The 15204-nt window shown below is 42.3% G+C and overlaps 2 protein-coding genes and 1 pseudogene across 7 annotated transcripts; all 3 read right to left on the bottom strand.

The window, feature by feature from the left end:
- Positions 1-227: 227 nt before the first annotated feature.
- Positions 228-4310, bottom strand: LOC113021531 (galectin-3-binding protein A-like; annotated as a pseudogene). The gene is made up of 6 exons (XR_013908833.1): positions 4286-4310; positions 3937-4037; positions 2832-3035; positions 1920-2054; positions 1530-1821; positions 228-1404 (listed from the first exon to the last, which is right to left on the bottom strand). The product of XR_013908833.1 is annotated as a galectin-3-binding protein A-like (transcript).
- Positions 4311-4442: 132 nt separating this feature from the next.
- Positions 4443-9991, bottom strand: cant1a (calcium activated nucleotidase 1a). 5 transcript variants are annotated; one of them, XM_080300876.1, is made up of 5 exons: positions 9833-9945; positions 9037-9163; positions 5786-6454; positions 5506-5709; positions 4443-5416 (listed from the first exon to the last, which is right to left on the bottom strand). In XM_080300876.1, exons 3-5 carry the CDS (start codon positions 6429-6431, stop codon positions 5046-5048), a joined length of 1221 nt encoding a protein of 406 aa, XP_080157002.1. In that variant the 5' UTR covers positions 6432-6454; positions 9037-9163; positions 9833-9945; the 3' UTR covers positions 4443-5045. The 5 variants fall into 5 exon arrangements, with proteins under 5 accessions (XP_080157002.1, XP_080157003.1, XP_026020672.1 ...); XM_080300877.1 differs by having other exon boundaries at positions 9037-9110; positions 9833-9940; XM_026164887.2 differs by lacking the exon at positions 9037-9163 and having other exon boundaries at positions 9833-9991.
- Positions 9992-11048: 1057 nt separating this feature from the next.
- syngr2a (synaptogyrin 2a) lies at positions 11049-14416 on the bottom strand. The gene is made up of 4 exons (XM_026164889.2): positions 14209-14416; positions 12548-12785; positions 12294-12427; positions 11049-12211 (listed from the first exon to the last, which is right to left on the bottom strand). The coding sequence occupies exons 1-4, from the start codon at positions 14305-14307 to the stop codon at positions 12008-12010; spliced, it is 675 nt and encodes a 224-aa protein (XP_026020674.1). The 5' UTR covers positions 14308-14416; the 3' UTR covers positions 11049-12007.
- Between the last annotated feature and the right edge of the window lie 788 nt (positions 14417-15204).

The raw sequence follows: 15204 nt of genomic DNA on the forward strand, positions 1-15204 counted from the left end.
TGTGTGATGGGCCACCACATAAGCGCCCAGACTTAACAGTGTAAATCCTGGCCTGGTGATTTTTATGACAAATGTTGAATTTATAAGACAAACACAAAAATGGTATCGAACTCGCATTTTATCTGTCAATAAACTATGCTAGGATGGTTATATGAGGCAAAAGATATTTTTTCACATATTTGTCAGAAATACTTGTCAGTAGTCAAAACAATTATGACTCACATGGATAATATTGGTTGTTTCTTTATTACTTCATGGGCTACAGAGTGATTTGGTCAATTATTGAGAATACAAAATGATGAACGCATTGATCCTGAAGCTGACGCTGCATCACACGTACTCTGGTGTCACTACAATCTGGTAGGTGAACTGGTCACCAGCACAGGGATAAGGAAGGACCTGAGTAGCATTCGCAGAGACGGAAGCCATATTGCTTTTGAAGTCCTGGATTTGACAAACATACTGGCCCTGGCAGACCAGCAAGACCCGGTTACGAAAGAGGATTTCACTTTGGCTGATGTAGCTTTGGGGTGTCAGCTTTGCCACAGGAAAAGACTCACATCTCACACCATGGTTTGAACATTCCTGCCTGTTCATGAGAATATTTGCTTGAAGATGAGGCTGTTGTGAACAGGTGTGCTGAATGACTTGGATCTGGTTTGACTGTAGGAAGACGTTTCATAGCCATAGCCGTGGATATAGCGGTTATTGTAGCGCTGCCGTTTGTCAATCGGTCTTGAGTGGGTTTGAGAGGATGATGTTCTGATTGAAACCTCTAAAACGATGCTCCAGGGCTCAGCAGTGTAAATCCTGGGCTGGTAATCATTATTTTCTTTGCCGAACTTTTGCTTTGTCAGATTACTGAAGAGGAGCACGTTAAACTGAAAAGCTTTCAACATATTATCACGATACACGGTCTTATGAGTGCTGTAGAGTGGAGAGCTGGACTCGATCACATACAGCTTCTCAGCAGGAATCATAGGAAAACGAATGCGTCCCAACAGATCAGCCTGCGTTTCTAAATCGATGGAGTCGCCTTTCTCACTGATCCATCTCTCTACAGACTGCAGAACAAAATATTCATCTGGTGCCACCAAATCTGAGCGAGTGAGAAGAGCCCTAAGAAGCCCCACTGAGAGGCTGGACCAAGCTGGAGACCTGGTCAGGTTTTGGTAGTTCCAGGCCATGTACTGGACACAGTTCTCCTCAAGCACTAAGTCCTTGGTCTCCACTGCATACTTGTAAAAAGACACCTGGTTGTGAAAGGTGGAGTCTTCTGGGAGGATTTTAGAAAACAGTCGGCCAATGTCCTCCATCAGCTGCTTTAACCCAAAATCAGAAGCCATTTGGTGGAGACACAGTGCAGAGGAGAGGGTCACATCTATCTTACGGGTGTAAATGTACCTAATGAAGATCAGATTATCGAATATTAGAATTTGTACACATTTGTAGATGATTGCAAAACATTTAGATGTTTTAAAGAATAAGTCATCTACTGCAAATGCAGCAAAACATTACGTTCATTATACCTGATGAAGGAGGTGAAATGTGGCTGGCAGGGCAAGCTGAGGTTGACTGTGATGTTAGTAATCCCCACTGAAGCATTAAAGAATGGGATTTGTGACAGGATCATTTTGTGAGCACAGATGGTTTTCTCACTTATCTCTGGGGTCCCATCCTCCTGTTTGTTCCCAGTAGGACTCTGCACTACGATCAGGAAGTCACAGCCATTTCCATCATCAAAGATTTGGCCGAGAAAGTCAGACAGACCGATACTGTGGTCCAGTGATTGTGTAGAATCATTAATGTCCACATTAATGCCTGAAAAAGAATAATTAATTAAGCATTGATGCCACATACCACATCAGTGCTACTATGGGTTCTACATAAAGTTTTTTTGTAAGAGTTTTGATACCTACTTCCTGTTTCACAAACTACTCCAACATCCTCTTTGTGCGTGCAGTCAGTTTCTCCCCAGCCTTTGAATTCACAGGTGAAGAGATGTGTTTCTGTGCCTTTACAATTGATGTCATCCAGCCAAATAGGTCCAGGCGCTACAATGGAAATGGACACAACACTCAAAAAAACTGAATCATCTTGCCATAACATATTAGACAGCACTCATTCACTCACCTACCCTTTTGTTAGGTACACCTTGCTGAAACTGGGTTGTACCTCTGGGTTGTTTACACCAAATTCTAACATTACCATCCACATTGTGTAGCAGAAATCAAAACTCAGCACACCAGGAAACAGTTTTTTCAATATCCTATTGTCCAATTTGGGCAAGCCCATGCAAACTGTAGGCAGGGTGACTCAGTTTGTGCAATCTGAGCCTGCAAATTGCAGACAGGGTGAAACAGGGTGACACACACTAAGTGACACTCTCTGTGTCACTGGCCATTTACCTCTGACCTCTGGCATCAACAAGGTATTTTTGCCCAGACATCCGATACTCACCGGATACTCTTTCTTTTTCAGACTGTTCTACAGGTGCTTGTGCAGTGAAATCCAAATAGATCAGCAGTTTGTGAAACACTCACACCGGCCATCTAGCACCAACATCCATGCAACATTCAAAGTCACTGAGATCACCTTTCTTCCTTATTCTGTTGCTCAGTTTGAACTTCAGTGACTCCAACCATGCCTAATTTCCTAAATACACCGAGTTGTGATTGGTTGCTTAGAAATCTGCGTAAATAAGTGTACCTAAAAGTGGTTGGTGAGCGTACACATACATGTAGAGTTGCTTTGTTTAAACTGAAATCACAAACTACAATTTCAATCATTTCACTGCCCTCTGGTGGTGGATCAGTGGAAATAAAAGCCACCTTGTCCGTAGTCCTTCCCAGTCACAATAGATTTGGCTCCAAGGAAGTTGAGCTGGCGACACAACACCTGGGCGTCAGCCATGTCCCAGTTGTCGTCACATACTGTTCCCCATTTCCCATCATGGTAGATTTCCACACGGCCCTCTGACACGTTCTTAGAGCCAAACAGCCTCACATCACCTTCCCGTGGCTCATGATTTCTGTCTATTCAACATAATAATGTATTCTTTTTTTAAAAAGCCAGAGTAAATACATACATTTTTATTTCATATTGAACAATATTAATATTGTTAGCTCATTTTGCATCCTGTAAAAGATCAATTAAAGCAAAATAAAACAAAAAACTATTTTTATGACACTCTATTCCAACCCTGAATTTTCTATTTTGCTTTTTGGCTTTTGTTGCTCTCTGAACCTTTGAATTAATTAAACACACTTTTATTTATATTTTGCCAAGAAACTACAACAATGAAATGACCGTCTATGAGTAAGCACTTGGTGACAGTGGGGAGGAAAAACTCCCTTCTAGCAGGAAGAAACCTCTAGCAGAACCAGGGCGGGGCAGCCATCTGCCACAGCAGCAAGACATTAATAATAACTGACAATAACTAATGATTAAATACATATTGGATAAACAGAGTGAAAACACTATTTCTCCTGTATCTTGATTGAGATAAAACAAACAAAAAAGTAAACAGGCCTTTAATTCTAAAATCTAGTTAATGATTAAATCTGCCTCCCTTTTTAGGAGACACAACCTCGTGAGCTATTTGTTCTGAAAACACTGAGAAAGCAATCAATCGCTGCTGTATCCCACAAATGACTTCATTCTGTGTATAAAAGGTGCCTGATATGAAGTACATCAGTTAGAAACTATTCCAAATCAGCCAGTACATTTATCAAAGATAGTCAAACAAGACTGCATGTAAAGAGAGCACAGTCAGAGCTTCAGGTCTCCAAAGCCCGAGAGCCGTTATGTAACCAACTAAATGATCATAGTCATTACATAACTTTGATAACGTATATTATTTACACTTTTTTATTATTATGTGTAATTATAAAACTAGGAATATACTTAAAAGTATTTGTGGTTTGGATTACTCACTCAAAATGTCAAATTTGTATGCCCTTCCAGAGACGTACAGAAGTAGGAGAAGACAAAGACTATTTCGAGGTGGGAGCATTTCCAACAGCTAGTGCACGACTCTAACACAAAGACAAAAAAATAAGAAGCGACAAATGACACATGCTCCATCTGCTTTACTTTACGTCCTAAAATTATCCTCCAAAGAATAAATAATCAACCTGCTCAGTACTTCCAAAGAGTTACTATATATTTCCATGAGATAGAGAGGAAGATCTATTCAAATTCAAACTGATAGCACAAAAAATTAAAAGCTGAAACTTTAAATACAAACTTACCTAAATCCTTACGTGCAATAAAAACGCATTACCTTCTTTCCTGTGGTTACGAAGTTGTGTTTGAGGTCTGTGAGCACATACCTGATTGCACAACTGCTCTTGGTTTAACAGGAACTTGTTTGAGGACAATGTCTAACTTTGGCAGATTGTGTTTTGAACATGTAAAAAGATATGACAGGACTCAGAAAATAGGAATTAAGATTTTACTCAGTCACCTCCCTCCACACACACACACGCACACACACACACACACACACACACACACACACGCACAAAAAACCAAACAAAACTACATAGGATAAAATCACCAAAACAGTCTTCAAACAATATACAGGATTAAAAACAAGGCTTTTGCTATCCCACTGACAATACTCGTGTGGACAGAGTGATACTGTAGAAAATGGAGCAAAGGGGAAAAAACCTTAGACTTTCTGAGTGTGTATAGTGTGTGCATAAAGATGAATTTTTCAGGGGAAAAAAACCAAAGCAAATCACAGTCTGATAAATTAGCTTTTGTACATTCATTATAAGAAAGGCTACAGTACTTTTTAAGCCCACATTTGGCCTAGGAAGAACGCAGTCCACCACAACCCGATCCGCACATTCTTGAAACTTTACTCTTTCAGCCATTAGTTCTTTTATTTGTATTGACGATGTCACTTCAACGGTTGGAGTTATGTGTTTTAGACTCAATGAGGAAGCAGCGAGTGCAAAAAGTTCAACAGTGACTGTAAACAAACTAGAACCACAGTGAAGTGGCCTCAAGTGTGAGTGTCTCTGTGTGTGAGCCCTCTATATAAACTCCAAGCCCTCATATTTTACATCCCCGATCTTAGTTTCAGGCAAAAGGATGCGCCCATCAAGTGTGAAGGCCATAATGTACGTGGCAATCTTCCCAGCGTCCTCTTCAGACTTGAGCGCCAGGATGATCTGGTCATCAGTGTTGGGGACAAACTTGAAGGAGGAGAAACCGTGGGTAGGATTAAGTACACCCACTCGGCTGACTTTGATGTCGTTGAAATCTGGCGAGCAGCTAAGGACGAGGTTCGTGCCGCGTCTCTCGTCCGCCGTCTCTTCGTAGCGCTCGCTGCTCGCGCGGCGAGGAAGGAAAAACCAGCGCTGTAGGGTGTCGCTCCATGCTGCAGACTCGTGAATCAAATAGCCTGAGGAGATTCGGGGAAATACGGTAATGAGTAAAGCACGGAGATGGAAACGGAGGCGGCTGTTAGCAAGATCAGATCTGCGTCTTTACCTGGTTGCTCTATCCCTGCGGCGGATTTCAGGGATTTGTACTTGGGAACCCAGTTCTTGTGCTGTACGTCGCCTCTGAAGCCCACAACTTTCACCCATTCTGGATTGTTGTTGACAAATTCGCCTTCAGTGGTGGTCCACTCTTTCCCGAGACCGCCAACATACAGGTGCTCGTCCTTCACTGCCAGCCATTCGGCTTTGAATCCTATCAGACGAAGGCACCATGAAAATGCAAAGCAAATGAAAAGTGGAAACAAATCATCTAAAAGTGCAACACCAACCTTTTGCAACGCTGCCATCGCCATCGGGTAAGATGACCCAGGGTACAGCCTTTTCTCCATCTATATGGTAGACTACACCCGTTCTGTCATCGACACTGTAAAGCTTCCCATTGAACACCACCAGCTCAGACAGCTCCATGCCCCTGCCTTTCTCCGACAGGTGGCTTTCCAGCACCACCCTGTCAACATCCCATTCAACGGCCACCTTGTCACCGCTCTCTGACACCAGCAGGTACCCCCGCCGCATGTAGCTGATCCACGTCATCTTCTTGTCGCTGAGAGAGCTGGTGTCCAGGTCAGCGATGACGCCGATGCGATAGCGGGTGCCCTGCGACGTGCGCTCGGGTGGACTGAGGGGGTAGGTGTCGTTGTACTGCAAATCCGACTGGTGGCCGTCGCTCGGGTTGACTCTCCAGCTGCGTGAGCCGTAGGAGCGGTACCGTAAACCCGAGCTGAAGTGCATGAAAAGCAGCAGGATTAAGGCCACAGAGCCAGCTACTGCCACGATGGGCCTCCACTTAAGGCGGAACCGGGGGTCGGTGGCATTGGCCATGGAAGCCAACATGGGGAGGCCTCCTACGGAGATACGCAGCGGGTTCATAGGCTCATTATGCTCAAGTCGAGTATAGCCTGGAGAAGCAGGCATGGGGGAACCAGGCTTGGAGAGACCTACAGAAAAATAGAGAGAATGTGAGTTCACTGTCAGAGAGGCCACTGGAAAATACTTCAGTCTGGTTCTCTGGTGTCAACATGGAGGTTATAGGAGATCCTTTTTTCAGCACCAAGCCACAGTGAGGTCATCTATTCACATAAAGTTGCTCTAGCCCAGGTGTGTCGAACTCCAGGCCTCGAGGGCCGCAAAAGTATTAACAAAAAAAATCGAAAAACGACAATTAGTTTTTTAACCAAAAGGCTCATTTTCGTCATTTCTCTTAATCCACAAATGAGAGAATGAACGCAATTAAAATAATTAACTTCAACTTACACACTTCCATAAGCGATGGCAGGCAGATGACTCATTTCAGGTTATAGCTTCATTCTTTTTTTTTTGGTTTAATTATCCTACTAAGTGTTAGAGTCAGAGCGGACAAAAGCGAGTCCACTGGTTGAACATTGATTGCTTAGAAGGAGGAAGAAACCGCTCTAGGTGAATATCAAATACAAATACAGGCCATCAAGCGCCCGACAATGAGTCTTGTCGACGTGGTGATGGGAGGAGCTTGCTCTGAGGTAATAAGAGGGCGGCTGAACAAGTTATTCAGGAAGTACACAATCACTGAGCAACTGTCACACTGATGAGCCGTCACATGTAGTGTAATGATATGGTAAACATGAGTGTTGAAATGTTTTGTTTTCGGATAAAACACGTGATAGTGAGATAACAGATAAACAGCGGGATTAATTGGGAATAATTTAAACAACGCATTTTTATTTTACTTTACAAGCTCACGTAGAGCTGAAAGGCCTGTAACTTGGGAAAACTACATTCCTGTTATTTGCTTACACACCCAATAAACTAGTGCGTGTGACCTTTCAGCTGAATCAACACAACCCAAACACAGCAGTGGAACTGTCCGCTGTTAGAGGGTCTCCTGAAAAGCTCTGCAACCCTAAAGCTCCTCTGGGCCCAGCTGCCGCAGGATCATACCCCGAAACCTGAACGCGTTTCTTAAAGGGGAGCAGGAGCTGAAAGGCTCTTTCATACGAGGGCCCTGAGCCAAACAGCCGTCCGTTGTGGCAGCAGCATCGGGTCTCCCTCTCTGAGGCCCGCCACTGTACCTAAACTCAGTGAGTAGCTGAGAATAGAAACAGTGTTGCTGATTGACTGTTGGTGTAAAAATTGCTTGTGCCCCACAACACAATCAGATGACGCGGCTTACCCCTTCGTCTCCTCCTGCCCGCACGCTGATCCTGTGTCATTAAGTTTACTCCACGAGTCCTTCCACAAGTAGTCCTGAGCTCGAAAGCTGTCTTTCTCCCCACTGATCATTTGCACTGCAACCATGACTATGTTGTTACAAAGCTTGTGAACTTTACCTACACTTGGAGGATTATCACCAAGTCCAAAGGGGCAAAGCCTTTTGAGAGACAACGCAGTTCATTCAGTTTGTTATTAATCACCGCCTATGAATGAACAGCTACCGAGGGTTACGAAAACCTTTATTAAGTGCTCAGCGACTATCGGCATAAAGGTGAAAAGCCACAGCCCTGGACATATGAATAGAAGTTAGCTGCAAACCTACAATCAGAGGCGTTCCTGTGATGTAATCATTACACTGAGGACTGCGAGCAGCATAGTCGCACAGGAAACCTCACTGACTCTGAGACGCAGTAATGTCTGTTAATAAGTGATTAACACCTTCTGGACTTTAGTTGGAAACATATTAAGAGCACAGACAGCTTCTTAAAAAGAAACCTTTCAGCTTCTCAGCCCGATACTTTCATGTTTCAGATTCCCCACGCAGTGAAGATGACCTAATAGACAAGACTGCAGCGCTGGGTGATAAGAAGACTCTTAAAAGTTTGGGATGAATTTGAAATAGCCTTTGTTTTTAAAGAAAAGCACAGATGTTTCCCTCTAATATAACACTGAACTGCTTAGAATTGGCATCCTAGCTGATGGTGATGATGGTGAAAGGCTGCTCATTGGAATGATCACGTTCCACTTAGTTAAAAAGCTGACGGCATTTCTCCTAAAATGAACCAATAGATTTGTGTCTCTGCAGCTGCACCGCACCTCAAAACAACCGTTTGACAAAATTAAACAAGTAAAATTAAAAACGTAAGAGTTCAACCTGAGCATCAGAATGGGGAAGAAAGGTCACTGAAGTGCCTTTCAACTTGGCATGGTTGCTGGTGCCAAACTGATGATTTTTCCACACAACCATCTCTAGGGTTGTGATCCCTAGAGGATGGTCCACAAGGGAGAAAAATACCAGTGAGTGGCAGTGGGTGGAAATGCCTCTCAGAGGAGATTAGTCTGGGCTGCTTCAAGTCGTTAAAGGAGCACTTATTAGAAGCAAGGTATGCATGTCTGAATGCACAACACATTGCCCCTTGAAGCAGACGGGCTACAGCAGCACAACAAGTGAGATAAAGACTCCAGGAACACTTGTGGCCTTCATCGGGGTCATTCAGGCCACAAGCCGAAATGTGTTGGCCTGCTAATAAAGTTGTTCCCTAGTGTTTCATGTGTTGCTGGAGTCTTCACCTCACCAGGTCCATAGTGTGCCATGGACCTCTTCACGCACCTTGGAAGTAGGTGAAGTTGTGCCAGAAACGTTTGGATCTCTACAGCAGCAGAAGACCACACCAGATGTCTCTCCTGTCAGCCAAGAACAGGAAACTGAAGCTACGGTTTACACAGGCTCACTAAAACTGGATAATAGATCAGAAGAATTACAATCAGACACATTATAGTCAAGCATTTTAATCTGTGTTTGCAGGTCTCTAAGTTACTTGAATAATTTAAAGTTCTCTAAACCCACCCCTGCCTGGTAGCAACTGTGCATAATGTTGAGTGAGTGTCCTTTCAAGCGCCTCTCTGACCATAAACTTGCCTCTGTGCTCCCATAATCGATGACATCTGGTAAGGCTGACCTTCAAAGTGTGTGTGAGGCCAATAAACACTTTTACTGAGTACTTTAACTCGGGTTTTAAATGCCCTGCGTGTCAAGGAGCCACAAACAAATGTGCATCACACACTATGGACCTGATGTTACGTGGTTGCGCTGTCTGCAGATTCCCAGAAGATAACAAGCTGCGGGTGAACGAGGACAATACCCAAGTTTTTATTTCCAGGCCTTTAAGCGCTGAGACACTAAACCTGTAAGGGAATTAAATGTCTGCCGGACCATCATAGTTGATTTTCTCGGTGAAGAAGGCGAAGCTTTTGGACTGACACACGCGATCATCTCATTTGCAAGCGTGCTTTTAGCTGCTGTGGCTCTCTCCTGCCAGGAGCGCAGAGGTTAAAACGCAGATGCCGTCAGTAACGGCCACCTGAAACGTTTCCGATCAAACCCCTCTTCCCGCTTCGTTACTCACCGCAGATGTGGGGTCTTCAGCTCTCAGTCCGCCGGTGGTCGGAGCTTGGATGTCATTATTGTGTCGCTTCCTTCCTCGGCCCCTTTTCCTCTTTTTGCGTTGTCTGGACAGCCGATCATTACTTCCTATGTCAGTTTGATGACGACAGCACCATGTCGTGCTTACGTGTAGTCGATGCAGAGGGAGGGGGGAGAACGCTGCCTTCAGGGGCTGTCGGAAATATGATAACTTAAAGTTTCAGCCTACCTGTGAGAATTATTATACTTTTATAATGTTTTATGGATTTCTTTAGAATTTAATTTAGTTTTACATACATTAAATAATGCAAAGAAAGACCAAAATTTAAACATGTCTCTCTATTGGTGAAAAAAAAAAAATAAAGAATACAAAAGAGACTTTGAGATGTTTCATTTATCTATTTAAATATTGTGTGTTGTGGATGTTATTTTTTACGATGCATTTTAGAATCTTTTTTTATGTTATGGGTTGTGTGGCTGCTACCTTGGCCACGAGATCACATCTATCTTTGTTTCTTTTACAGGTTGTGTTTATCACATTTAAGAAGTTCAGAACACGTGTCACATACACACTTTGCTCAAAGGTATAAAGGCTTTATACCTTTATGCCTGCAAGCCTTTATGATAAAGGCTTACAGTACTGTAAGAGATAAGCTACTATTCCATGTTTATTATGATTCATATTATTGGATAGAGAAGACAGGTGTTAGAATATGAGCATTCACTCTAGATTTTGTGTAGATTTCTCAAATAAAAGTATAAACCGGTGTCTATTTAAGTTTGTTACAATGAAAATTCTGCCGTAATTAAGACAAAAACCCAACTTTTAATATATTTCTTTGCTTTATTGCAGTTCATTTTTAATTGATATTTTTATTTTATCCTGTTTTAAGCCTTACTTTTTAAAAATCCCCTTCAGGGTTGCATCAGGAAGGACTACTGCTGTAAAACTCAAATCAAACGTGGAGCTTCCCGTTGTGGTCTCCTCTTAAGACAAGGGAGCAGCTTTCACTTCTACTTACTTTTATTTTAACCTATAATGCATTACTCAAATCTTAGTACCTCAGTTGTTGTCTGGATCCTGCTGTCTCCACACCTCAAGTGTTCCTCCACATTTACTATTCAAATATTTGACAAAGGGGCAGAGGCAGGAACTACACACAGTCTTGCCTTTTCTTTTAAAGAAGTCAGACTCAGAGTTTTAAAACCTGTTTTTATTTGGCACACTCCGTCTGATACAGGATCACTGTGCAAGGCACTTTAATGAGGAACATTTGCAAAGCGGTGACAAAGCAAAAGTGCAGAGGAGAAGAAAAAGCAAGGGGGAAAAAGAATGTGGAGAATGATTCAATTTGATTGTCATGTACCTGAATTTAACAGTATTAAAAAAGAAAATAAATACCAAATTTGCCACAACATCAAAGAATTGCTAAACCTATGGCTGAGACATTTATGGCATTGATTACTTTAAAAATCCTAAGCAAAGAATTCAACAGAAGAATCCAATACAAATCAATCAAAACACCTGTAAAAGCCAAACTATAAAAAGAAACGAATGTGACAAATTAAAATGTCAAACAGAAACAAACTGAGTTTTTCAGTGCATGAAAGCCTATTTAGTGGTTGATTACTTAATAAAAAGACACAAACACGTGGCATTACAGTAGTTATAGACTTCCGATACTTCTGATCTACCAACTAATTGAATAATATGAGTTTGCAATGTGGTGAAAGAGCAGTATACTCAGCTGTATGTTTGAATTGCAGTTATTGAAGTAAACACTGAACAGTTACATATTCAGTAAAAATTTTCAATGCAAACCAGATTTCCTAATGAACTACACTAAGTCTAACCTTTCTGATAATTAGTGCTTTGATAGGAACAGCAGCAAACTGCACTCGCAATAGTAACTAAAGGAGGCACTGAAAAATCTGCAGCAGTTTTGGTACAAAGGCAACTCAGGCGTGGCCACGCAGCAAAACTTCCACCATTGCAGGAAACTAAAAAGATATCAGTGCACCCAGAAAACCAAACGCGTTCAGCAGGAACAGAAGGGGGAGTGCACAGAACGGTCCGGCTCTGTAAAAGAAACAACTGGCACACATATTTAAAAAGAAAAACTTCCTCATTTGATTCCTGCCTTTGAATCTTAGTCTTTCAATAAGATGGAGGCTGATACGCTCCTGGAGTCTCCTGGGTGTTGGAGAAAGGTGACTGCTGATAGCCAGAGGGCCCGCTGGTGCTGGAGTAGGGGCTGCTCTGGTAAGGAGCATTGTGGTCGTTGGCTGGGTCTCTGTATTCCTGCTCGAATTCATTCACTCCTTGGCGATACCTTGCAAGTGCAAAGTAGGTCAAGAGGCTCTGTAGAGAGAACTTTGAATTAGTGCTAGGATCTTTTATCACAGCAAATTCAAAGATAATGCGAACTCTGCCTCAGCCTCACCCAGGTGATGATCGAGAAGAAGGAGAAGGCAATGACACCTCGGGCAGCGTCGGCCACGACTTGTTCGTTTGTCGTCTTGGACCACAGGCTCGTCAGGACGCAGAAGCAGATGAACCACAGGAACGTCCACACCGCTGTCAGGTGTTCACAGGAGAGAAACATGTTTCATGTGTTAACTTTAAGTCTCACTTCCTGATTTATGGCACAGTTCCTTCATTAAACTATGTGGTGAAAAAATGAAAACCAACTCTTACCAGAGAAAGCAAGGTCACTTATTACAATGTATTTTCGGTCTTTGGCATTGCTGATGTTCGGGAAGTAGGCATCTAGCATGAGGAACAAAACACAAGCCAAGAAGGCCAAGACTCCGACTCCCACCCCATAACTGCAAGCACTGTCAGAGTTGTGGAACATGCACTCGTTTTCAGCTTTTTCCGTCGTGTTGGTGTAGCCTTCGGCTGTGATGGTTGCAAAAACCACGATAGAGAATATCTGCAAAGACGGGACACAAAAAGGTCAAGGCCAAGTTTAAGCCACGCAGCTATGGAGTTTGCGAAATTACCATGACTCACATTACAAGAAAGCTTCTTTAATCAAAAAAATAATATCTGTCAATCCAATCTAAACAAGTATAACGCCACCTTTTCAGCTATTCGTGACCCACATCCCCTTTTTCATAACACAGCTAACATGAAAAACATTACACAATTACGTGACACAAAATGAAAATACTACTTTTAAAAGGCAACCGAATCACCGAGTCACTGTTCACTCATGTTCTAGCTTCTTAATTCATGAAGACTTCATGCATTTTGTATGATTTTGAACAGGTTTTAAGCATTCTTATAAATACTCTACATGAAGACATCTGAAGAGAATATGAACTTATGGACAACCATTTGCCTGCAAAACCATGTTGGTTTTATTTATAACATTTGAACACTTAAACTTTCCTACATTAGTTATTATAGTTTTGCATTCTTTTGAATTGTATTACATAGTGACTTTTCATTTTTCTTTCGGTTTCCAGACTGGATTGACTTATTGCAGTTTACTTTATATTGTTTGAAAAGGTTTTAGTTTAATATTTATAAATTTCAGTGCTAGTTTTAGCCTTTGTTTTGATTATTATTGTATGGAGGGTGTATGTCAGAAGCGAGATTTAGGAAAATCAGTGCAGGAACCTTTTGAAAACAGTTGATTCATAGTTTTAGTTAAATAAAATATCCTTGTTTTCTACCCGTCTTGTTCACAGATGTAGGTTTTCACTAATAGGCCCACTGAACTTAAATGCACTTACCGGAAAGCAAATACTGTAGCACAACTTTTACTTGTCTGTTTTCTGTTAGTATTGCTTTTTTTTTTTCTTGCAAAGCACTGTGAAGGTATGCTTTAGTAACACTGCATACTTAAGCTTCCACTGCAGTGCCTGCACATTAAGCATTTCCAATCACCTGACAACTGGAGTTGACTTGACAACAGATGACGGCGGAAGCTTCAATTTCTGACAATTATCTAAACTATAAAACTGCAAGAAAAAAGCAAACAACTCCTGTTGTTTTAACCTGTCTCGTTTTTAAACCACGGGAACACAGAAACTTTAAATTAAAAGTCTGCAGATCGCTTATCATCATGTGGCAGTTAGTGTAGTGACACAGCACTGGTCAGTTGCTAGTTATTATTAGCTACCATCAACCAGAGCCACAGAAACACCATTTTTTACACTTTACTGAAAGCTCATTAAAATGTTTAAACGTGACACTCAGATAATGTCCCGCGTTGACCGCACAAAAAGCTAAAAAAACAAAATTTTCACTAATTTGGGTGGGTGCTGGCAGCGCACATCTGTTAAGCTAAACTAGGTGCAGTGACAGCTGGCTAACTGTGATGCTAACGTTTCCGTGAAGTCACTCACCCAGCTCAGGAAGCGCAAAATAGTTTGAGGCTGTTTTAGAAAGTTCGCTAAATCAAAGGCGCCACCGGCCAAAGAGGCCCCGTAAGCACTGTTCTGCATTTTCCCCGTGAAGAAAACCCCGACAGTCAGACAGTTTAAGGACAAACTGACAAGTCTTCCTGTCACGACTGCGGCAGTTTCGATTTGTCAAAAAAACGTCCTCAAAACTTTTTTAACGCCGCCCCTGCGGCGATGCGTTCACGGGACTCCCGGAAGTTTAATTCCTCAACGCCGTGGATCTTACGGAGGCCGTGTTATTATGTAAACCTTGCTTTTACCGTGTTTGGTGTTCAAGGCCCCTTTTCCCACCCAGAACTGCTTTAATTCTTCATGGTGCAGATTCAACAAGGTGCTGAAAAGATTTTAGTGCATATTGACATGATAGCATCACACAGTGGCTCCAGATTTGCAAGCTGCACATCCATGATTCGGATTAACCAATCATGTGAACGATTCGAACACATCCCAAAGGTGCTCATTGAGCTAAGATCTAATGACTGTCGAGCACTGAATGTGAGGTAAAGAAACCAGTTTAAGATGTTTCTGACCTTTACCTGTCAGAAGATGGTAGTCATAAAGGGATGGACATGGTCAGCAAGGTTATGGCATTTAAATGATGCTCAGCTGCTGCTAAGGGGCCCTAAATCTGCACAAAAAATAAAATAAATAATAATATCCCCACACCATTACACCACCGGCAGTAGCCTATACCACTGATACAAGACAGGCTGGGTAGACGCTTTCATGTTCAGAAATCAAGAATCATCAGTCCAGGTAACAGCTGTCTCGTTTTCTTGAGCCTGTGTAAATTGTAGCCTCATCCTCACGTTCTTAGCTGAGCTGGCAGTATGCCCATGGGGTCTTCTCCTACTGTAGCCCATCTATGCCAAGGTTCAAAGTGTTGCGTGCTCTTCTATATACCTTAGTTGTAACAAATGGTTATTTGAATAACGTTTG

Source organism: Astatotilapia calliptera, chromosome 4 (assembly GCF_964374335.1).
Source record: "Astatotilapia calliptera chromosome 4, fAstCal68.1, whole genome shotgun sequence".
Taxonomy (NCBI): domain Eukaryota; kingdom Metazoa; phylum Chordata; class Actinopteri; order Cichliformes; family Cichlidae; genus Astatotilapia; species Astatotilapia calliptera.